Source organism: Salmo salar, chromosome 01 (genome assembly GCF_965601325.2).
Source record: "Salmo salar chromosome 01, fSalSal1, whole genome shotgun sequence".
In the NCBI taxonomy this organism is placed as follows: domain Eukaryota; kingdom Metazoa; phylum Chordata; class Actinopteri; order Salmoniformes; family Salmonidae; genus Salmo; species Salmo salar.
In genome coordinates this window covers 79,304,337-79,316,771 of record NC_138291.1, presented here as the reverse complement: position 1 = coordinate 79,316,771, position 12,435 = coordinate 79,304,337, and the positions used below count along the sequence as shown (strand labels likewise).

At 42.0% G+C, this 12,435-nt stretch overlaps 1 protein-coding gene across 3 annotated transcripts in view; it reads right to left on the bottom strand.

The window, feature by feature from the left end:
• The window catches only part of LOC106612867 (ligand-dependent corepressor), a 46,537-nt gene that overhangs the window by 18,340 nt on the left and 15,762 nt on the right, over positions 1–12,435 (bottom strand). For all 3 annotated transcript variants that reach the window (XM_014214463.3, XM_014214472.3, XM_045722682.2), the window contains exons 2-6: positions 11,932–11,997; positions 8,247–8,326; positions 3,314–3,446; positions 2,740–3,066; positions 1,699–1,795 (exon numbers count right to left, since the gene is read on the bottom strand). In XM_014214463.3, coding sequence (XP_014069938.3) covers positions 1,699–1,795; positions 2,740–3,066; positions 3,314–3,446; positions 8,247–8,326; positions 11,932–11,997 — 703 coding nt within the window. The remainder of the gene's footprint in view (positions 1–1,698; positions 1,796–2,739; positions 3,067–3,313; positions 3,447–8,246; positions 8,327–11,931; positions 11,998–12,435) is intronic.

The following is a 12,435-nucleotide window of genomic DNA, read 5'->3' as shown; positions in this document are numbered from 1 at the left end:
CTCTCTAGGGGAGGATGGGTTGGGGAAGGGAGGATGTTGGCCACTCCTTTATTAGATGATCTTGCTTAGGTAACATCACTTTATCTTGCTTAGGTAAAAAAAAACAAAAAAAAACAAGTGTATATATATATATATATTATATTATATATGTGTGTGCTCCTTTTAAGAACAAAAAAAGCCATGTTTGGGAATTAGTTTATTTGGGTTGTTTGTTTTGGCTTTGCATTTTTTTTATTTTATTTACAAATGATGCGTCAGTCAACATAACAATAATAAATGTAAAAAAGGATATGCAGGGCAAAGAAATGAAATCCAATGAAAAAGAAAGAGAAATGTGTCCAGCCCTGTCCAGATAGGGCAGGAGAGGGAGGATAGGGCAGGAGAGGGAGGATAGGGCAGGAGAGGGAGGATAGGGCAGGAGAGGGAGGATAGGGCAGGAGAGGGAGGATAGGGCTGATAGGGCAATGTTGGTCATTGCAGTAAAGCAGTCTGGTGTTTAATAGCAGAGCAGGGTGACTGTTACCAAATGACTAATGCTAATGTATAGCCCTTAGCGAGTGACGTTACCACTGAACAAGCACAGCAATAAAAGAGTAAGCCATCAGTATGGGATGTTATAGGGCTACTTATTTCACATAAACCCTCACAATATCAACCTGACAGAAATATTGTTACTGTAAGAAAACATCGGAAATACTTATCTGCAAGGTTAACACAAACAAGGCACTTTCACACAGTACTGTTATGTGTGATAGAAAAATCAGCAGATCTTATTGATTGAAAATTCTCACATTAAATTCATGAGTGATTAATTAATTAGTGATATGGCAATTTGCGAGGAGAGGCCATAATCACGGACAAATAGAAGAGTGCCCTTTTCAAAACGGCCGCTAGAGTTGTAAGACAATATCTTATTATGACTTGACATGCGTCTGCTCTTCGCACTTTAAATATTCCCTTCACCTCCGACCAGTTGCCATTTCAACTTTTAAATATCAAATCAAAGATGGGGGCTGCATGAGGGGATATATGCATTGAGTACAGAGCTGTACGATCTGAACGAGATCAACAGCACAAGCAGCTTGATTCCCTCCCTCCCTCCTCCTCCTCCTCCTCAAGAGAGGGGTGCAGCTAGAGGGTGGAGCAACTGGCGCTAAATTAATCAAAATTTCATTATGCCGTGTTCCATTTCAAATGCACTAATGTCCATACCACGGCGTGATGATATCACGAGGAATTGCCCTCGGGCAAAATACAGAGTTCACTGGATTAAAGATTCAAATTCTTTTTTCAGTTTGAAATGAAGGCTTGGTCAATGTAAACCATTGAACATGATGTGTGATTAACAGAATATGAAGCTCTATTGGTTAGGGGTTATTTCACTTATTTCTTCAGTCCATTGGAATATTAACTACATTTTATTGAGTATTTAAGGAATTAATAAATGTTGTTTCCTGATACCAAAGAATCTCCTTCAAGATTTGTTTGTTGAAGATGCACATGTGAAATCACTTTAAAATGTTGTCACACAGTCTAATCACCCTGCACAGGCTGGAGCTGTCCAGGACCGGGGTTGGTGACAATCCTTTCAGGACCTCCTACCTGTAGTTAGAAACTTTTGTTTTGGACACATTGGGGAGTTTGTTGTGGTAAAGCCCTACAGAAAGTAGAAAGAGGTGACAGGAAAATCGGTCTTACCCTCTGAGAGTAGACATCTGGGAAAGGTGAGGGCTGTGGGGCGATGACATGCTGCTTCTGGCCCGTCCCTTTTTGAGTGACAGGTCCAGGACTCCATCTAGGGACAGGACATAAGGTTTAGTAACTTAGAAAGCAAGAGCCATTCTGTCAGGTGTGCACATAGAGAGAGAGGACTCATCTTTGTATCTGAGCCATTATAGCAGCTGTGACAGCATGGGTAGCACCATTGAGGCCATCTTCATTTTAAAATAGTCAATTTTCTTCACGATTGGCTGATCCCTCCTTATGACCCAGCTGGACATGACTACAACAGGGTCATCAGGAGGGATCAGCCAATGAAGTTGGAAGTCCCAACCAGTTGACTACATTAAAATGGTGGAAGCCCTCAATGACCCTGCTAATGCAAATACAACCTTTTGGCCACTAGAGGCCTCTATCATTCTCTATGGGTGTGTAGGATTTGTTCAGTACAGTAGGGTAATGAATCTGCTGGTTCCGGTACCTTGTACTGCAGGCTGTGGCGGCATCCTCTTGACAGTGAGGAAGAGGTTACTTTATATAAAATCTACAATCAGACCTAGTGCATCTGCTGGTTCAGTGTAATACCAGAGCTAGTGCGTCTGCTGGTTCAGTGTAATACCAGAGCTAGTGCGTCTGCTGGTTCAGTGTAATACCAGAGCTAGTGCGTCTGCTGGTTCAGTGTAATACCAGAGCTAGTGCGTCTGCTGGTTCAGTGTAATACCAGAGCTAGTGCGTCTGCTGGTTCAGTGTAATACCAGAGCTAGTGCGTCTGCTGGTTCAGTGTAATACCAGAGCTAGTGCGTCTGCTGGTTCAGTGTAATACCAGAGCTAGTGCGTCTGCTGGTTCAGTGTAATACCAGAGCTAGTGCGTCTGCTGGTTCAGTGTAATACCAGAGCTAGTGCGTCTGCTGGTTCAGTGTAATACCAGAGCTAGTGCGTCTGCTGGTTCAGTGTAATACCAGAGCTAGTGCGTCTGCTGGTTCAGTGTAATACCAGACCTAGTGCGTCTGCTGGTTTTACCTTGTTCTACAGGCTGTGGCGGAAGCTTTTTGACAGTGAGGTCAAGAGGCGAGTCCTGGTCGGCCATAAGCAGCTTGGAGAGGACAGGGTTCTGGCTGGGTACGGAGGATGTCGCAGTACCACCAAGGCTGGCAGCAGGGGGCAGCGAGGGAGGAGGTGGCAGGCTTTGATCTGAGTGGGCCTGGGTAGCAGGGCTGGGGGCAGAGGGGACTTCTTGAGAAGAGGAGCTGTTTTTTGAGGTATATTCGGCAGCAAACTGGCGGATCATCCTCTGCATTATCTCCCGAGCCACTACTGGAATGTGCAGGTCCGAGAAGCTGGGGACATCTGAGGGAGGGAGAGGGGAAAATAATATCACAAAGATATCTGTAGAGAGGGTTGACCCTTAGCCCGTGAGCGGAAGCCATCTCAACCATAGCAACAGTTTTATCAAATGTCACTAAGAACACATAAGGCCCACTTCCAGACATAGCCTATTCTTGCTAGAATTTCAATATACAATCTTACAGAAATAGTTGTAACACAAGCACACAGGATGTGGTATGTAACAAAAACTGTTCTTGTAAAGACCTACCTTTTTTGTAGAGGACTGCACTGAGGAATTCCTCAGCTTGTTTCTCGAGTCTGTTGATCTTAATCTGGTCTTTGACCAGCAGGGGTTTAGCCCCACTCTCCAACCCCTGGTTGCTCAGGCCAACTAAGTGCTCCTGGGAGAAGAGAGAAACAGAAACACAGCTAAGTGATGGAGACACAATGAATAGCACCGTCACTGCAGAAGTGGGAACCTGTGGTGTATGGTAGACCCTTACAAATATATAAATATCGTTGCTGCACGAGTGACGTGACAAATGAATAGCATCATCTTGTTAGAGGGCTTTGGAAAAAACAAGAGTATCCGAACAGCACCGGTAATCATCTTCATTATACAGACCCCTACACAGTGCTCATACCTTTTTGATCTCAGGAAAGCTTAACGAATAATTATGTGGCAGATTTGTCACAGAGCAAACTAAAGATGTGCTGTATTGGTTAAGACCTCAGCATGCTTCAGTTCGGCTGGCACCTAGCAGAGTGCTCACATACTCCCTTAAAAGACCTGGAGGAGAGGAAGAGCAGTCTGTTCTTTTCATTTCTCTTCATGTGCAGCTCTGCCTCTATACAGTGCATTTGGAAAGTATTCAGACCCCTTGACTTTTTCTACATTTTGTTACAGCTGTATTCTAAAAGGGATTAAAGTGTTTTCCCCCCTAAATCTACACACAATAACCCATCATGACAAAGCATAAAACAGGTTTTTAGAATGTTTTGCAAAATAATAAAAGAACTGAAGTATCACATTTACATAAGTATTCAGATGCTTTACTCAGTACTTTGTTGAGAGACCTTTAGCAGTGATTACAGCTTCGAGTCTTCTCGGTTATGACGCTACAAGCTTGACACACCTGTATTTGGGGAGTTACTCACATTCTTCTATGAAGATCCTCTCAAGCTCTGTCAGGTTGTATGGGGAGGGTCGCTGCACAGCTATTTTCAGGTCTCTCCAGAGATGTTCGATCGGGTTCAAGTCCGGGCTCTGGCTGGGCAACTCAAGGACTTGTTCCGAAGCCACTCCTGCATTGTCTTGGCTGTGTGCTTAGGATCGTTGTCCTTTTGGAAGGTGAACCTTTGCTTCAGGTTTTCATCAAGGATCTCTGCACTTTTCTCCGTTCATCTTTGCCTCGATCCTGACTAGTCTCCCAGTCCCTGCCGCTGAAAAACATACCCACAGCATGATGCTGCGAACACGTTTCACCGTAGGGATGGTGTCAGGTTTCCTCCAGACGTTACACTTGGCATTCAGGCCAATGAGTTCAATCTTGGTTTCATCAGACCAGAGAATCTTGTTTCTCATGGTCTGAGAGTCCTTTAGGTGCCTTTTGGCAAACTCCAAGCAGTCTGTCATATGCCTTTTACTGAAGAGTGGCTTCTGTCTGACCACTCAACCATAAATTCCTGATTGTTGGAGTGTTGCAGAGATGGGAGAACCTTCCAGAAGGACAACCATCTCCACAGAGGAACTCTGGAGATCTGTCAAAGGGACCATCGGGTTCTTGGTCACCTTCTTGACCAAGGCCCTTCTCCCATGATTGCCCAGTTTGGCCAGGTGGTCAGCTCTGGGAAGAGTCTTGGTAGTTCCAAACTTCTTCTATTTAAGAATTATGGAGGCCACGGTGTTCTTGGGGATCTTCAATGCTCAAATTTGTTGGTACCCTTCCCCAGATCTGTGCCTTGACACAATCCTGTCTTGGTGCTCTATGCACAATTCCACAGATCTAATGGCTTGATTCACTCGACCCGACCTCAACCCAATTGAGATGGTTTGGGATGAGTTGGACCGTAGAGTGAAGGAAAAGCAGCCAACAAGTGCTCAGCATATGTGGGAACTCCTTCAAGACTGTTGGAAAAGCCTTCCAGGTGAAGTTGGTTGAGAGAATGCCAAGAGTGTGCAAAGCTGTCATCAAGGCAAAGGGTGACTACTTTGAAGAATCTAAAATAGATTTGTTTAACACTTTTTTGGTTACTACATGATTCCATATGTGTTATTTCATAGTTTTGATGTCTACACTATTATTCTACAATGTAGATAGAAAAACCCTGGAATGAGTACGTGTGTCCAAACTTTGACTGGTACTGTATGTAAATAAGGTATTTGTTTATTGTGCAAAAATGTTTCCATTTTTTTTTTTTTTGCTTTGTCATTATGGGGTATTGTGTGTATATGTTTTTTTTTTTTTTTTAATCAATTTTAGAATAAGGCTACAATGTAACAAAATGTGGAAAAGGTCAGGGGGTCTGAACACTTTCCGAATGCACTATATTGTAAGGGCCAGTTACTGGGTGAACTTTGAGCAAATTGCCCTCCAATCCTCATCCATTAGATTCTGTACAGTCAGTCAGAATTAGTGTTGTCACAATACCAGTTTTGACTTTGATATCGATACCAGGTTAAGTATCACGATAGTCGATACCAAATAAGGCATATTAGCCAAAGTCACAGAATGGCACTTGATCCAGACAGAAACTCAGCTACTGCTTTGTTCAATTGCTGGGCATCTTTTGAGTTCAATATCATTACATTTGAACATTATGTCAACAACAAAAATTGGACAGTCATTTATGCATTAATTCATCAATTATACAATCAATTTGACTTCGTTTTTACTAATCTAACTACCAAACAATGGAAATAATGTATTTGAATGGTAAATCTATTGATAAACTTAGTAAATCAAGATGAAGCATAGGTCGATTCACAATACAGGCGAATGCATATTATTCAATAGGATTGTGTGCATGCATTGAGTTTGAGCTTGTTTTAGCTGATTTCATGAGGTTAAAGATGACAGTCCCTTCCATTTAGGACTTATTTTATTAGCAACTGCTAGGGGAACATTATTTTATTGTACTGATCAACAACATTTGCATAAACAAAATCTCTTTTATAAAAGTGTGCGCTGCTTCTTTAAGAAAGTCCACAAGGCAGAATTAAACATTTTGGGTCTTTATTTTTGGTTAGGGTTAGGAATAAGGTTAACAGTATTGATAAGGTTAGGTTTAAAATCACATTTTAAGAAGAGAAATTGTAGAAATAGGCAGTTGATGACTGTGGTTATAGTAACTAGTGATGACCCAGAATATGGCTACGGAATCTAGTGGAAATCGGACTGGAGGCGAGGAAGTGAACAAGTTTTTGGTGACGAGGGAGTAAATTAATAAAGATTTTGGTGACAATCAGCTTTGAAATCAGCATATATTTGAATTATGGTTTGCATATTATCACAAACAAAGTACTAGGGTAGTGAATTCATTCAGCTGTAAGCTAGCAAGGAAAGTAAGCCTATAATTAAAGCTGGAACCTACCGGTATTCTCTTGCATTGTCAAGTGTTCTAGCCTGTATGGACATTGTTTCGAACAGTAATGAGCAGTTTCAACATTTCTACATGCCGTGTTGCATTATTCAAGTCTGTTAACTTCTGTGCAGCATGAGTGGGCAGCAGCCCAGACAGCTCTAGCAATGAATGAGTTAGAGCCGAACCGCTGTTAGGGTCAGACATCATTCCTGTGCGCACACACAGTGTTGGTCCCATGTTTCATGAGCTGAAATAAAAGATCCCAGAAATGTTCCATACGCACAAAAAGCTTATTTCTCTCAAATTTGGTTTGCAAATTTGTTAACATCCCTGTTAGTGAGCATTTCTCCTTTGTCAAGATAATCCATCCACCTGACAGGTGTAGCATATCAAGAAGCTGATTCAACAGCATGATCATTACACAGGTGTAACACCAATCTAAAATGTGCAGTTGTGTCACACAACACAATGCCACAGATGTCTCAAGTTGAGGGAGCGTGCAATTGACATGCTTATGACAGGCATGTCCACCAGAGCTGTTGCAAGAGAATTTAATGTTAATTTCTCTACCATAAGCCGCCTCTCTCATTTTAGAGAATTTGGCAGTACGCTCAACCGGCCTCACAACCACACGTAACCATGCCAGCCCAGAACCTCCACATCTGGCTTCTTCACCTGTGAGATCGTTTGAGACCAGCCACCCAGACAGCTGATGAAACTGGGTTTGCACAACCGAAGCATTTCTGCACAAACTGTCAGAAACTGCCTCAGGGAAGCTCATCTGCGTGCTCATCGTCCTCACCAGGGTCTTGACCTGACTGCAGTTCGGTGTCATAACGGACCTCAGTGGGCAAATGCTCACCACCGATAGCCACTGGCACACCGGAGAAATGTGTTCTTTACCAATGAATCCCGAGAGTGAAAGCGTGCAAGGCGATAGAGAGATTCCACTGACCCAGGTTTATTAATCAAAAGCAATGTTGCAAAAAAAATATACATCGCGACATGTGTAATGGAAACGGCAGCTATAGGAGAAATGTTCAAAAGACTGATAAATTGTTTTTCGTTCGACAGGGGTGGATATTTTTGTGAAACTTTTTTTTTTTTTTTTACAAATTATGGAAACGTTTTATAATTAAAGCGGTATACGAGGCACGTGATGTCATCACGTAACTATAAAGCTCCACTCACCATTTAATTCTAAATGCATACTGCTTGCTAAATCTATTTTTCAACAATAAAAAGTATGTTTCTTTGCAGGACAAGGATTGTCTTGACTTTCAAGAATGCCTGAATGTCTTCACCTTGCTTTTCTGGTTGACTGGATGCAAGTTTCACCATATAATTATTTCTCATCTATGGGTGCAAGTCTCACCATGGCCCGAACTGTGGTGATAGGTTGGCACATGAGAACATTTGTAATATGGCAAATATAAGTCAATTCTTGCATTCTATCCATGCTGGCTTTTGCAGGCTACCGGAAGACATAAAACAAATTATTAATGCGCAATTTGCCTAAATGGATTATGGAAACACTTCATTCACTACAGGTGGAACCGCAGAAGACAGAATGGAGGAAGAGGAAAAACTTTTTAAAAAACAAAAAAAACAGTTACCTTGACTTTGTCTCGTCTTAAGCAGCAGAACAGGCAGTTCTCATCAAATGACCAGTCTGACACGCCTTCAGGCTCACAGTCTGTGGATCCAGGAGAAACATTTTAGAAAGGAGAGGACAGGGTATGGTGGAGTATGACAAAAACATCTCAGATGGTGGTTAAAAACATGAAAAAGCAACAACAATTATCACAAAGAAAACCTCTTTAGAAGTCCTGGATACAGTGACAGTCCACTAGACTTACAGTATCTCACAAAAGTGAGTACACCCCTCACATTTTTGAAAATATTTGAGTATATCTTTTCATGTGACAACACTGAAGAAATGACACTTTGCTACAATGTAAAGTAGTGAGTGTACAGCTTGTATAACAGTGCAAATTTGCTGTCCCCTAAAAATAATACAACACACAGCCATTAATGTCTAAACCGCTGGCAAGAAAAGTGAGTACACCCCTAAGTGAAAATGTCCAAATTGGGCCCAATTAGCCATTTTCCCTCCCCGGTGTCATGTGACTCGTTAGTGTTACAAGGTCTCAGGTGTGAATGGGGAGCAGGTGTGTTAAATTTGGTGTCATCGCTCTCACACTCCCTCATACTGACTGGTCACTGGAAGTTCAACATGGCACCTCATGGCAAAGAACTCTGAGGATCATAAAAAAAAAAAATGTTGCTCTACATAAAGATGGCCTGGGCTATAAGAAGATTGCCAAGACCCTGAAACTGAGCTGCAGCACGGTGGCCAAGACCATACAGCGGTTTAACAGGACAGGTTCCACTCAGAACAGGCCTCGCCATGGTCGACCAAAGAAGTTGAGTGCACGTGCTCAGCGTCATATCCAGAGGTTGTCTTTGGGAAATAGACGTATGAGTGCTGCCAGCATAGCAGCAGAGGTTGAAGGGGTGGGGGGTCAGCCTGTCAGTGCGCAGACCATACGCCGCACACTGCATCAAATTGGTCTGCATGGCTGTCGTCCCAGAAGGAAGCCTCTTCTAAAGATGATGCACAAGAAAGCCCGCAAACAGTTTGCTGAAGACAAGCAGACTAAGGACATGGATTACTGGAACCATGTCCTGTGGTCTGATGAGACCAAGATAAACTTATTTGGTTCAGATGGTGTCGAGCGTGTGTGGCGGCAACCAGGTGAGGAGTACAAAGACAAGTGTGTCTTGCCTACAGTCAAGCATGGTGGTGGGAGTGTCATGGTCTGGGGCTGCATGAGTGCTGCCGGCACTGGGGAGCTACAGTTCATTGAGGGAACCATGAATGCCAACATGTACTGTGACATACTGAAGCAGAGCATGATCCCCTCCCTTCGGAGACTGGGCCGCAGGGCAGTATTCCAACATGATAACGACCCCAAACACACCTCCAAGACGACCACTGCCTTGCTAAAGAAGCTGAGGGTAAAGGTGATGGACTGGCCAAGCATGTCTCCAGACCTAAACCCTATTGAGCATCTGTGGGGCATCCTCAAACGGAAGGTGGAGGAGTGCAAGGTCTCCAACATCCACCAGCTCCGTGATGTCATCATGGAGGAGTGGAAGAGGACTCCAGTGGCAACCTGTGAAGCTCTGGTGAACTCCATGCCCAAGAGGGTTAAGGCAGTGCTGGAAAATGATGGTGGCCACACAAAATATTGACACTTTGGGCCCAATTTGGATATTTTCACTTAGGGGTGTACTCACTTTTGTTGCCAGCGGTTTAGACATTAATGGCTGTGTGTTGTGTTATTTTGAGGGGACAGCAAATTTACACTGTTATACAAGCTGTACACTCACTACTTTACATTGTAGCAAAGTGTCATTTCTTCAGTGTTGTCACAAAATATATACTCATTTACAAAAATGTGAGGGGTGTACTCACTTTTGTGAGATACTGTATATGACTCACAGATGTCAGAGTCAAGCAGTTATTGTGGAAAGAAAAAACATGACTAGACATTGACAATTGCTTGGTAATAAAAATCTTATTTTCAAGTTAGTGATTCTTATGTAATACTAAAAGTGTATATTATGCACTATATTCACAATTGATTGTTTGGTTGCTTACATGAATATCTAAAATGAGATTAGCGGATAAGTGTACATTTCTACATTATTTAATCTCTGAAAACAATTTATTAAATTACTATTTTCAACATAGAGCTATTAGCAACACTATTTAGCGGACTTGGTTGATTCTGTGATCTCAAACAAGTGAGCTTACTAACATTCATCAACAATATGGGCAAAATGGATTATTGACAATGGAAAAGGTGGGAATGTTATTTTCCCTTGTCATATAAATTGATACATTTACTCAAAATAGCATTAAAATTGCTTTTCCAGATGGCATTTTAGTGAATATTGGGTTGTGACAGACAACCTGGTCCAATTGGGGTCCTGAGGCAAAATCAGTTGAGAACCACTGGGCTAGACTGTGATCTCAGTCTAAGTATGACTGATGATTCATTTAGAACAACGACATGAACAGACTAGCTCAAGGAGCTCATCTAAGATAATTAAAACAAAGAAAGTTACCAAATGGTGTCAGAGACTGGGAATTTGTGCCTGGTTGGTCGGTTGCCATGGAAATCCATTTGCTTCGAGTCCTACTAACCTTCAGCTAAGAGCATAATTTAATAATTGAGTACATTAATATACCTAGTCAGAGGTGGTGGGCAGTTTCACATTGATTCACTGTTGAACTAGGTCTAGAGAGCCTATTAAATCATCTACAATAAATCATGTCTGATGGAATAGGCTTTCATGGTCAGCTTATCTTTAACCGATCTCTAAAGTTAATATTGTCTTCAATGTTCTCCAAGCAATAGGTTACTCAGATAAATTGTCTTTTTTATTATAGATTTTTTAATGTATAAAACTAAGTCCAGTCTTGATCAAGTATGGCAATTAACAATAGTGGTCCTAGTAGTCAATTCAAATCAGTAACCTTCTTGTCAGAAGAACGAGCATGGTTGAGATAAGGTTAGCACACGTTGTACGTTTGTTTTGTCAAGCACAACAATGCATTCTTGCAGTACTAGGAGGTTTTTGACTCCCAGACGCCCAGTTCACTCCTACTAGTAATGATGATAGATTGAATACTGTTCTAGCTGAACTCACATGATCTTGAGTAACCCCACCAACTTCCCCATCATTTTGTTTCTAAGGATCGTATTGTACATTTGCTTCGAACCAAAAGCAACTGGTACTATAGTCCCATTTAGGATAGTCTTTTACAGCTCTCGAGCAGAAGTCGTCAAAACTCTAAATAATGCCTTCCATTGTTGTCAGTAAATATCACGCATTTTGTCTGAAAGAACTGTACAGGCTTTAACATTGGCTCCAGGCCAGCCCAAACTCCAACTTCATATGAACACAAAGCGTGTCTCTTTCCAGAGGCCAAGCGGACTGTTTACAAGGAGGAGTGACTGTGGAAGGGTACCACATGGTACAATAGCACAGCATTGTGATAGGGGGACAAATATAGGCCTACGTAAACTCAGAAAATACTGAATACTTAGGCCTACACTTCCTGACGTGTTTGGCTATGGAATTGTTAACCAAATCAACGCTGGCATCAGTTCAGAAGTCTTGGAACAACTATTTGTGTTTATGACATGGGATGGACATGATTTCGGTTTTAATGAGTGTAGCGGTGATGTGGGTTTGTGTGTCAGTCAGTGCAACAAATGGACTCACCTTTAAATAACGTTAGATCCTCCAGCAGCCCCGACCCAAACAACCCTTCTAAAATGCTCTCAAAACCTGGGGAAAAAGAACAATACATTCCATGAATACATAGAACATTGTATAAACCCACGAATAGGCAAAATGCCAAACAAATATGCATTTCATTCTACAAGTGTTGGGGAATTTCAATCTGTTAGTGGCCCAAAAACATGTAGCCTACAGTTTAAGATGTAGGCCTATGCTTCCCATTGCATTCACTGTAAATGTATGATAGAGTAAGTACATAGGCCCTAGTCTACTGCCAAGGAGCCCAATTAAAATGTATTTTCGCCAAAGTGTCAATTACTGAGAAACTTTGACATTCTCAGTGATCAAACACCATCCTTCCTATATATGCCTAATTCTCCACAACCCCACTTTGACTTTCAATTTCATCTTGAAGCACACCCTCAGCAAATCTCCTCTTGCCTCACATAAAAAAAAATACACATTAAATGGAATGCACGTACATTT